General features: G+C 37.6%; 1 protein-coding gene across 3 annotated transcripts in view; it reads left to right on the top strand.

Annotated features, from left to right (window-relative positions):
• The window catches only part of DYX1C1 (dyslexia susceptibility 1 candidate 1), a 68229-nt gene extending 62952 nt beyond the window's left edge, over nucleotides 1-5277 (top strand). The window contains exons 7-9 of one of the 3 annotated variants that reach the window (XM_005685737.3): nucleotides 1146-1296; nucleotides 2330-2435; nucleotides 4307-5277. In XM_005685737.3, the coding sequence (XP_005685794.1) occupies nucleotides 1146-1296; nucleotides 2330-2435; nucleotides 4307-4419 (370 nt within the window). In that variant the 3' untranslated portion in view covers nucleotides 4420-5277. Of the gene's footprint in view, nucleotides 1-1142; nucleotides 1297-2329; nucleotides 2436-4306 lie in introns of all 3 variants that reach the window. The other 2 variants (XM_005685736.3, XM_005685738.3) reach the window with 2 other exon arrangements.

Raw genomic sequence — 12623 nt, 5'->3', positions numbered from 1 at the left:
ATTTGCAAGTAACTGAGAAACCCAATTTACACTGCTTAAAGGATGTTTAAAGGATGGCTCGTGGGTAAAGAATCTGTCTGTAATACAGGAAACACAGAAGATGTGGGTTCAGTCCCTGGGTCAGGAAGATCCCCTGGAGGAGGAAACGGCAACCCACTCCAGCATTCTTGCCTGGAAAATTTCTTGGACAGAGGAGCTTGATGGGCTACAGTCCACAGGGTCACAGAGTCAGACACGACTGAACATGCACAGGCATAAGCAATATTTAAAGGAATTTGTTTGCTTACATCGGAGAAGTCAATGGCAACCCAAGCCAGTACTCTTGCCTTGAAAATCCCATGGACAGAGGAGCCTGGTAGGCTGCAGTCCAGAGGGTCGCGAAGAGTCAGACACGACTGAGCGACTTCACTTTCACTTTTCGCTTTCATGCACTGGAGAAGGAAATGGCAACCCACTCGAGTGTTCTTGCCTGGAGAATCCCAGGGATGGAGGAGCCTGGTGGGCTGCCATCTATTGGGTCGCACAGAGTCGGACACGACTGAAGCGACTTAGCAGCAACAGCATTTGCTTACATAACTAAAAAACTAAAGGTGTGTTACTTGTTGGTTAAAGCTTGATCCAACAGCTTAACTGTATCACTAAGAACTCAAGTTTCCTTCTGCCTTATTCTTTTCATAATTCCATAGTATTAGCTTTATTCTAGTGCTGGCTCCTCCCACAGTTTCAAAACTGACAGCAACAATTTTCCCTTGTGTGCTTTCTATATTTGTATCCAGCAGGGGGCGTATTCCCAATTTTTCGCTCTTCAACTTTGGTAATATAAAATCACAGGCTTCATTCTGAAAACGCAGTTTAGGTAAAAAATCCATCCCTGTGTCAATGATTGTAGCAAGGAGGATGGAAATATGTTTAGTGGTTTAAGTTACTAATTAACTGCCCTTGGAGGTGGAGGTGAGGCCAGTCCTGTTCAGATTATACGCTGATGTTTGGAGGATAGGTACGTCAGTGCCATGTCCAGTGTATGATCCAAGGAAGGAAAGAGAGGTCAGCCATCCATCCCCTCTGCCAGATATAATTAGATAGTTTTTCTGTGTTTCTGTTTCAGTCTTACAGTGTTTTTCTTTATGTTTTTGTCACATTAGCAGATTGTTTGCAACAGAAAACTATTTGGCAGCTATTAATGCATACAACTTAGCCATAAGACTAAATAATAAGATTCCACTACTGTATTTGAATCGGGCTGCTTGCCACCTAAAACTGAAAAATTTACACAAGGCCATCGAAGATTCTTCTAAGGTATGTGTACCTATTTATATATATTGCTTTAAAATTGTTCTTCTCCCATGATTGACTGAAATGATGGCTTTATCTTTTGTCGGGTAGATTTAAATAATTGAGATGCAATGATTTTAAAAATCTTCTTGCTTATTACATATTTTTACTGAAAAAAAATTTTTTTATGGAAAAGTTACTGGTGTAGTTTGAGACTTCAAGTTAGATTAGAGATACCTTATCAATTGCCTTAGTGTCTCAGTTGAAGTTCAAAAGGAAATTAGTAAATGGTAGTCAGTTTGTACCCACCTTTTTTCTTAATAAAGTTTTGGAGACAATGGGAGACAGAAAGAGATTTGATGTAACTACAGGTTGCACAATAGAAGGATATCTCCATAATCATTTTTACATTTTCAGAGTAATTTAGTATATCCTAATTTCCATTGTGAATAGCATGTCATTATCTTAAACTTCTAGTTTTTTCTTCTTTTTTTCCATATCAAAGTAACATTTTAAGGGAAACTCACATGCAAAATCTGTTATGTGTTTCCTTGAAATTGAGACTATGAAGGGAAACAATTAAGTCCTCATACTTCAATCTCATTAAGTTATTGAAGATTTGACAATATTTTCATGATCCAATTTTCATTTTACTAGCACAGTTTCATGTACAAATATTTATTGAATGACTAAATAAACTGAATCACCAAATTTGAATATAAAAGCATTATACATAGTATGTTTATTATTGGAATTAATAACATTAACTAAATTAATGCTATTTCACCATCTCTGCTAGTAAAGGTAAAGCTGTAAAGGTTTCAAATGATAAACCGAAACCTAAGTCTGGGGGTAAGGGAATGAATCTCATATAGGAACAGTCAAACAAGTCCTAAAATTGTTCGACAGAAATGTATGTATTTCATAAATTCCTGTCCAGTTAAGCCAAACTTTTAGGTGGGTGAGGGCCTGAGGCATGTTTTAAGGTTGAATTTTATCCTGTTTTTGCTCAAGCTTAAATTGGGAAATTATGTTTTTCCCTATTTTTTTCTGTAAGGCCCTAGAAATATTGACACCTCCTGTTGCAGACAATGCTAATGCAAGAATGAAGGCACACATACGTCGTGGAACAGCATTCTGTCAACTGGAATTGTATGTAGAAGGTAAGAGATGAAATGTTTTAAGTTCCAGGTTATACTCTGAAAAAAAGTCATTGCCATTATTCAGATGACTCCATTATTTTATACTTTTAGCATGTAATTTATTCTTTGTAATTTATCTGGCAAAAGATGACTTGAAATATTTTAAAAAATCATTGTAGAAGGGATTTAATGAAATTTATAAATATCTCCCTAGGTCTAGGGAGATGCTGTAATATCAGACAACTTTTTGTGGAAAAAATGTGTAATAAAGGATATAAATGAATCATTTAAGAAATAATGGAAATTTTAAAATTAGCTTCTTTGATCAGACACACAGATAACACATATATACATATGCACGCTCAGTTGTGTCTATCTCTCTGTGACCCCATGGACTGTAGCCCGCCAGGCTCCTCTGTCCGTGAAATTTTCCAGGCAAGAATATTGGAGTGATTTACCATTTCCTGCTCCAGGACATACATACATACATACATGCATAAGCTCAGAAACAATTGATGTAGCACAGTGCATGATCAATTGCTTATTTTTGTGAGAATGTACTAAGGTTTTTAATTCGGTTGCATGTATGTAGAAGCCATATTTATTTGATTTTTAGTGTTTTAACTTCTTTTGTTTTTCATTTTTCATGTACTTAAGAACTGTTTGCAGTTATTCATGTTGTCCCAGAGTTTTATCTTCAGTGCTCTTCTCATACCCCCTCACCCAGATACTCTTCATTTAAGACCTAAAGGCCTCATTCCTGATAATGTCTTGCCAGGAAATGGGCTCTAGCTTATAAAGTTTTCTATTTCTGACTTGTTTGTAAGCTTGTTTCTGTCATTTTTAGATTTTTCTAACCAAAGCATCCAAATTAGGTTTATGTGCCTGTCCTTTCTTTGAGTCATACCCAGCTTCATGAGGATAAAAATTATCAAGACAGAAATGAAACACTGTAAGCATTCTTTAGGAATTACAGCATCATAGACTTTTCTGAACTTAAAGACTTTATTGAACCTTCATTTTAAAGATGAGAAAATGGAGGCTTGGAGACATTAAGTGATTTGCCTGAAGTGGCATGTCAAATCCATAGCACCTGGAATTCAAGTTTCCTTGGTGGTTGGTGGTTTAGTCCCTAATTTGTGTCCAACTTTTGTGACCACATGGACTGTAGCCCACCAGGTTCCTCTGTCTGTGGGATTTCCCAGGCAAAAATACTGGAATGGGTTGCCATTTCCTTCTCCAGGGGATTTTCCCAACCCAGGGATCGAACCTGTGTCTCACGCATTGCAGGAGGATTCTTTACCACTGAGCCACCAGAGTTATTCACAAAGAAATTCTTCCCACTGATTTTTTTGGTAAAGATTTAGATTCAGTAATATATTTTTAACATCCAATCTACAATGCTTTCCTTTTTAACCAGTTTTTCATGAAGAAATTTTATAGATAGGATAACTACAAAAAAAAGCACAAACTGTAGTCTATGAGTTATATAAAGTATGGAATAAGTCTACCAAAATTAATTTTTAGGATCTAGAATTTTGAAATAAGACAACATTAATTACTTTTTAATTGAGGTGATAAAAATGTCCTTTTGATATATGAGTTTTGAGTCTGTTCATGCTTCAATGAGTTTAAGCTGTTAGCCTATTTGTATTTCAGTTTAAAATTACTGTTTCTTACTGAATCTTGGTTAAAATCATTGTAATTATTTCTGAAATTACTTAAAAATTTCTTAAGTCTAGACATGTATGTGAAAATGGGAATCTGATCAAAACTGATTACTTATGCTGAACCATGGATTTAACGATTTTTTTTATTTTTAAAAAATATTGTCTAGATAACACAGGTACTTAGAAAATATGTTATTGATCATCATTGCTATATAAATATAGGCCTACAGGATTATGAAGCTGCTCTTAAGATTGATCCATCCAACAAAATTGTACAAAATGATGCTGAGAAGATTCGGAATATAATTCAAGGAACAGAACTAGAATCTAAATGACTACAAGAAGCAACTAGGTATTGTTCTAAGTTTAACAAAACAACTAGAGGCATTAGAAATCTGTGCATATTATGGCTGATTATACAGAATCATTTTGTCTTTAGTTCCATAGAGGGCAGAATATTATAAATCTGTAGAAAATGAAATTTTGATTTGAATGGTTTTTGAATAAGTAAGTCAAAATAAGAATAATTATTTAAATTATTTGTTTCATATTACTACAGGATTTTTTTTGTTACTGAATTCAGCTTTCCCTTATAACTAACAATATATTTGTTGATGTGATTACTAGGACACTTACTGATTCATTTTTAACAAGAAGTTTAAAATAAAAGATTATGTTTATAAAATATTTTTATTTGTATTAACTACTCAATTTAATTGTCTGAATGCTTGGCCTTGGTATAATCAATATTGATGTTTCCACTTAGTTTCTAAATGCACAGAACCTTCTTTTAAAAAAATACTGCTCCACCACCTGTTGTTTTAGGTTAGACCAGTTTACCTTAGTATTACTAAAACAACTTTTTGGAAAACCTTATCTTCAGCTGTAGGGAGTGTAGCCAAAGCATGGATCATATTTTATAATACTATCTGATGATGATGACTTTTCTAGTAAGACTGTTTTCTAGTACTGTCAAGTATACCAGGAAAAAAAGGATAAGACAGCAAAGGGTGGAAATGTTAACTTAGAATGTGGTGATACTGGCACTGGATTGCACCACCAGTTGTGTTGTATCACTGTGATGGTGCAAGCATTAAGCAAAACCAGCACAGCTTCCCTTTTGCATATAACAGTTGTCACAATTCTCTGTGATTATATTTAGGGGTTTTTTAAGGAAAACCACAAAATTTTTAGGAAAAAGTTTTACAGTATTTGGTCATCAGATGTCATTCAAGTGGTTCATAAAACAGTCTTTTTTAAAAAAAAAAAAAAGATGTAATACTTTTTTGAATATGTAAGAGCATCCTAGTTCAGCAACCTTGAAACTTTTACTTCTATAAAGCAACTCTTGATAACTTCAGTAGCAGTCCTGCCCAGTTATCAGAACTTCTGGTGACATAGGATTGCTTTTTGTTACAATCAGCCCTGGTTTGTTTTTATTTTTAAAAATAAATGTAACCAAAGTAAAGGTGGTTATCTGGGAAGTGGCGTCACCGTAGACCCAGAGATGGAAGCCTCATGTTAACAGTGGCAGAGATAACCCATCAACTTAGGTCCCAGAATGACTTTGCAGATCAGATATACTTACCCATCCTGAACCACTTGTCTGTTATGTGGGAGAAAAATGAACTTTTATCTTAAGTATGAAAAAACAAAAAAGGTGGTTCTTCTGTATATCATGTTCCAGTTTGACATTCAGAATACTTTAACCAACCTAGTCTTTTTTCAGGCTCTTGCTATTGCAGGAAAAACGGGGCACGAGAGGATGGTCACATCCCGGGTCTCAATGAATCCCAGGGACAGGCCATCACGTGAGGTTGGTTGGCTTTGGGCAGAAAAGAATTCAAAAGCGAGTCATAGTAAAGTGAAAGCAGCTTTATTTAGAGATGCACATTCCATAGACAAAATACAGGCCATCTCAGAAGGTGAGCGCTGTGCCCGGGTGTGGGAGTAGTTAGTTTTATGGGCTGGGTAGTTTCATAGGCCTACCGAGTGGGAGAATTATTCCTGCTATCTTGGAGAAAGGGCAGAGATTTCCAGCAGTTGGGCCACGCCCACGTGTTGGCCTTTTCCGGTCTGCCTGGGAACTGTCACGGCACTTGTGGCTGTGTCATTCAGTTAGTGTATTAGAATGAGCATGTAATGAGGCTTAGGGGCTGCTGGTGGTCAAAAACCTTCCATCATCTTAGACCTACTTGGTTCTAACCAGTTTTTTCTCTATCCTCAATGACTGTGGCATTCTTTTAAAGGTTGTGCCCTGTTCCCTTCCCTCCTGTCTCATTCCTATTACATCCCAATCAGAAACAAAAACCTGGGCCCAATAGTTAGCCTAAGCACAAAGGATCTATTTTTGGAGGCGATAGAAGGGAGTTTTAAGTAGTTAGTTATTATTTTTGACCCTATTCTTTAAGTCTTGGTTTAAAAGCAATAGATACTCATTTGTATTCATGAACTACTTGACCTTTTTTGAGCAAATCTTCTGTTAAGGGACTTTTGTCTTAGACTGAAGTAGTGATAGAGTTAAATTAGAGATATGCACATTCCCATTTGATTTATGACAAAAGCATGCTTCCCAAATAGAGTTATTATCAAAACTTAGAGTAAAAGATTGTTAAAAGGAAAAATTATTCTGGTAGTCCTTAGACATGACCAAGTCAAACAAGAAAAGATTTATTACTTGCAGCAAGTAAGGAGAACACTGGGGACTTTCCCCCAAGCTCCAAAATTGGGGAAGTTTTAAGCTAAAGGTGCATCCATATTCATGAAACAGCTTGAGCAAAGAATTCTCCTTGGAGTTGGCAAAGTAAACAGTTCCAAGCTGTAGTTGATTGAAGTTAGGAGTGTCAGAAAAGGTCCAATATCATCATCCCTTAGCTTCCAGTAGATCTGGTGGTTGAGCCCTGGTTGTTGTTCAGTTGCTAAGTCGTGTCTGACTCTATATGACCCCATGGACTGCAGCACACCAGCCTCCCCTATCCTTCACTATCTCCCAGAGTTTGCTCAAATTCATGTCTGTTGAGTCAGTGATGAGCATTAAACATCTCATCTTCTGCCGTCCACTTCTCTTCCTGCCTTCAGTCTTTCCCAGCATCAGAGTCTTTTTCAGTGAGTCAGCTCTTTGCATCAGGTGGCCAGAGTATTGGAGCTTCAGCATTAGTCTGTCCAGTTGATCTCCTTTAGGATTGATTGGTTTGACATCCTTGCTGGCCAAGGGACACTCGAGTCTTTTCAGCACCACAGTTCGAAAGCATCAGTTCTTCAGATCTCAGCCTTCTTTATGGTCCAACTCTGAGTCCTGGAGGGGGGTTAAATTCTTCAAAACAACTCAAGAAACTGCTTCAGGCTAATCTTTACCACTGAAAGAAAGAAAATGAAGTCGCTCAGTCATGTCCAGTTCTTTGTGGCCCCATGCACTGTAGCCTACCACAATCCTCCGTCCATGGGATTTTCCAGGCAAGAGTATTGGAATGGGTTGCCATTTCCTTCCCCAAAGGATCTTCCAAACCCAGGGATCAAACCTGGGCCTCCCTTGTAGGCAGACGCTTTACCATCTGAGCCACCAGGAAAGTTACCACTGAAGCAGACTTGGAAGTCTTTATTATCTGATTTGTTATCTTTGCTGCTGTTCCTTGCCTGATAAGAGTCCTTTGCTCTTTTGTTCCCATAAGATCATTGTCATCGAGACCTGTTCAAGGTCAAGCATTGTGACCAGGCTTAGATCACAAAATGGTTTAGGCCTCAAATGACTTCTCTTTTGTCAAAAACTATATCTGGTTTTTTTCTCCAGGGACCCCCTACCCCATCTGCTTACACAAGGATGAGGCCTAATTAAAAAACTGGCTCAGAGGAGCCTGTTGAGAGTTTCGTCAAGGAAAGAACACTTGGCATTGGTAAGCCAGGTTTTTTCCAACACACCTCATGTATTTGGAGAATAAAGGGAAAGGACTTTTGCATATACTATCTGGGTGAAAAAGTTGGTATGTGGTCTCCTAAGAATCCTGAAAACAAGGGTGTGTTTCATTATGTTACTAAATTGATCTGCCTCAGTCTCACTCTCAAAGACCCCAGAGCACCCTCAAGACTGACCCATCTGCAAGGATCAGAGTCATATTAACCAGGCTCAGGAGAGTAAGTAAAACAGATTACATACTTATTACTAATACAATAATCAGAAATTGACTGAGGATGTTCATGGTCATGGTAGGTTAAATGAAAATTCATTTCTCTTTATAAGCAGATTTGATATGGTAAATCATAAATTTGCTTGACAGACATGGACTCAGAACAAGGATAATTAGTTTAATGAATGGACTGTTTCATGGCATCATGCATCCAGTTCTACATAACAAGCTTCCTTTTTCCTAAAGTGTTTAGGCTAATTCCCTTTGTTTACAAGCCTTAAGACATACTTCATTATAACTAACTCTCTTGTACTAACAATAAAACCAGGTTAACTCTTCAGGTCACGACAAGGTTACCAGTATCATCTCTTTGAGATGTGATTTGCCTTTTTTTTTTCCTTTAATGAAAGAACATTAATAGAGGAATTTATTTAGTTGATATTGTGATTCCCCCTTATAAAATGTTTAAAAGGTATATGATTCCTAAGGCCATCTCTCTTCTTAAGATACTCTCTTCAGGGAACTACTTTTTTTTTTAAGGCACTACTTTTGACGGTACTTAGAACACACTTCATTTTAGCCTTTGTATGACCTAGATAAGCATGGTTTTTATTTAATAAATGGACTGCCTTGTATAGTACCTAAAACATAAAATAAACTCAGCATAATTTTGAACTATTATATATAGTAAAAACCAACATTATTTGGTCAAATATATTAATTAGATTATTGATGGGGTAAAATTATATTTATGATAGTCTTTTAGTTTATAGCTAAAAGAGGAAAAAGACCTAAACAAACTGGTAAAATATTCCTTTGGGAAGATAAGCCTTTAGTTTAACTTAATGCTGTATTTAAAGAAATAGTCAGTGAAAGTGAAAGTGCTAGTCACTCTTTCGTGTCCGATTCTTTGTGACCCTGTGGGCTGTAACCCACCAGGCTTCTCTGTCCATGGAATTCTCCAAGCAAGAATACTGGAGTGGGTTTTCCTCCTCCATTATTTCCTCCTCCAGGGGATCTTCCCAACCCAGGGATTGAACCCAGGTCTCCCACACTGCAGGCAGATTCTTGACCAACTGAACCACCAGGGAAGACAATCAGTCAAAATATTCTGATAATTGTGTAAAGGTAGGAAAATTTTCCTAAAGTATGTGAGTTTTTAATTTAATGTGCTTTAAATATTTTCCAGCAGAACTGATTATTCAAACTGTTACCTGAAATAAAGTCTTTCTTTCTGGAAAAATTACTGAGTATGTTTATTTTTTACACTTTAGGATGGCATATTTCAAATGTACTGCTTTATTCAGTGTAGCTCACAAAATAAATTAATACTTTACAGTCCATATGCCAATGCTTTATTTTTAGCTTGTTCTTATGTATCCTGGTTTTAAGTATATTATAAATTGATGGATAATTCTGTGTCCATCCTGTCTATACGTTTGATTTTATACACTCTACTTTTTTTAGTCATGTTAAAGAACATTACTCTGTAGTCATCTTTAGCTACATTTTCTCTGTGGACTGATTACTGTGGGTGAGAGATTCTTAAAATCTCTCTGCTTCCATCAGGTACAAATATGCTGCTGCTTTTTAAAAAGTAACCTTTGTCCTCCACATATATTTCCAGCTATTACCCCATCTCTATATTCACTGTACAGAAAAGCTACTAAAAAGGTTTTGCTTCTTGCAGGCTTTCATCAACCTGTTCTAGTATGGTTTTCCTCTCTACAGCCTCACTGAAATAGTTCTCCTTGAGGCACGAGTTATCTCTACACTGCCTAATCAAACCCTCAGGCCTCAGTCTATGTGTTAGCTTCCAAGATAGTTTCCCAAAGCTGGGTCTTTCCCTGTTCAGGAAACAAGTTGCTTCCTTGACTTCTGAATATCACAGACTTCCTCATTTCTTCCTACTTCACTAGGCACTTCTTGGTCTCATTTGTTCATTCCTTGTCATCCCCCTGACTTCTAAATGAGTTGCCTAAAGATTAGTCCTCTGGTCTTTATTCTTCCTACACTTTGTTATCTTATCTCATGATTTTAAATAATATCTTTGTGTGAAGATTGTTTAAATTGATTATATTAAACGTCTCCCTTGAACATCAGACTAGATATTCAGTTCCCACAATAACTTGACTTTCTCTTGACTTTCTTCAGGGGCATCTTCAAATACCAACTGATCAGACACTCCTGTGCCTTAAATACCTCCTTGTCCAAGCACTCTTCCTCCAACCCTCTGTTAGTTTTTCTCTATAATTCTTTTCACCTGGCATGTTGTATACTTACAGATACACATTTACATGTCAGTAACACCCTCTTCCAACAACACAAGAGTAGACTTTACACATGGACATCACCAGATGGGCAAGACCGAAATCAGATTGATTATATTCTTTGCAGCCAAAGATGGAGAAGCTCTATACAGTCAGCAAAAACAAGACCGGGCTCTGACTGTGGCTCAGATCATGAGTTCCTTATTGCCAAATTCAGACTTAAATTAAAGAAAGTAGGGAAAACCATTAGACCATTCAGGTATGACCTAAATCAAATCCCTTATGATTAAACAGTGGAAGTGAGAAATAGATTTAAGGGCCTAGATCTGATAGATTGCCTGATGAACTGTGGAAGGAGGTTTGTGACATTGTACAGGAGGCAGGGATCAAGACCATCCTCACGAAAAAGAAATGCAAAAAAGCAAAATGGCTGTCTGAGGAGGCCTTACAAATGGCTGTGAAAAGAAGAAAAGCAAAAAGCAAAGGAGAAAAGGAAAGATATAAGCATCTGAATGCAGAGTTCCAAAGAATAGCAAGAAGAGATAAGAAAGCCTTCCTCAGCAATCAGTGCAAAGAAATAGAAGAAAACAACAGAATGGGAAAGACTAGAGATCTCTTCAAGAAAATTAGAGATACCAAGGGAACATTTCATGCAAAGATGGGCTCGATAAAGGACAGAAATGGTATGGACCTAACAGAAGCAGAAGATATTAAGAAGAGGTAGCAAGAAGAACTATACAAAAAAGATCTTCACGACCCAGATAATCACGATGGTGTGATCACTCACCTAGAGCCAGACATCCTGGAATGTGAAGTCAAGTGGGCCTTAGAAAGCATCACTACGAACAAAGCTAGTGGAGGTGATGGAATTCCAGTTGAGCTTTTTCAAATCCTGAAAGATGATGCTGTGAAAGTGCTGCACTCAATATGCCAGCAAATTTGGAAGACTCAGCAGAGGCCACAGGACTGGAAGAGGTCAGTTTTCATTCTAATCCCAAAGAAAGGCAATGCCAAAGAAGGCTTAAACTACCACATAATTGCACTCATCTCACATGCTAGTAAAGTAATGCTCAAAATTCTCCAAGCCACGCTTCAGCAATAGGTGAACCGTGAACTTCCAGATGTTCAAGCTGGTTTACAAAGGGAAGAGAAACCAGAGATCAAATTGCCAACATCCACTGGATCATTGAAAAAGCAAGAGAGTTCCAGAAAAACATCTATTTCTGCTTTATTGACTATGCCAAAGCCTTTGACTGTGTGGATCACAATAAACTGTGGAAAATTCTGAAAGAGATGGGAATACCAGACCCCCTGACATGCCTCTTGAGAAACCTATATGCAGGCCAGGGGGCAACAGTTAGAACTGGACGTGGAACAACAGACTGATTCCAAATAGGAAAAGGAGTGCGTCAAGGCTATATATTGTCTCCCTGCTTATTTAACTTCTATACAGAGTACATCATGAGAAACGCTAGGCTGGAAGAAGGGCAAGCTGGAATCAAGATTGCTGGGAGAAATATCAATAACCTCAGATATGCAAATGACACCACCCTTATGGCAGAAAGGGAAAAGGAACCAAAAAGCCTCTTGATGAAAGTGAAAGAGTGAAAACGTTGGCTTAAAGCTCAACATTCAGAAAACTAAGATCATGGCATCTAGTCCCATCACTTCATGGGAAATAGATGGGGAAACAGTAGAAACAGCATCAGACTTATTTTGGGGGGCTCCCAAATTGCTGCAGATGGTGACTGCAGCCATGAAATTAAAAGACGCTTACTCCTTGGAAGGAAAGTTATGACCAACCTACATAGCATATTCAAAAGCAGAGACATTACTTTGGTAACAAGGGTCCATCTAGTTAACACTATGGTTTTTCCAGTAGTCATGTGTGGATGTGAGAGTTGGACTGTGAAGAAAGCTGATCACCGAAGAATTGATGCTTTTGAACTGTGGTGTTGGAGAAGACTCTTGAGAGTCCCTTAGACTGCAAGGAGATCCAACCAGTCCATTCTGAAAGAGATCAGCCCAGGGATTTCTTTGGAAGGAATGATGCTAAAGCTGAAACTCCAGTATTTTGGCCACCTCATGCGAAGTGTTGACTCATTGGAAAAGACTGTGATGCTGGGAGGGATTGGGGGCAGGAGGAGA

This window comes from Capra hircus, chromosome 10 (assembly GCF_001704415.2).
Source record: "Capra hircus breed San Clemente chromosome 10, ASM170441v1, whole genome shotgun sequence".
Taxonomy (NCBI): domain Eukaryota; kingdom Metazoa; phylum Chordata; class Mammalia; order Artiodactyla; family Bovidae; genus Capra; species Capra hircus.
Note: the sequence above shows the minus strand (reverse complement) of the source record. Positions and strands in the feature narration are given on the sequence as shown.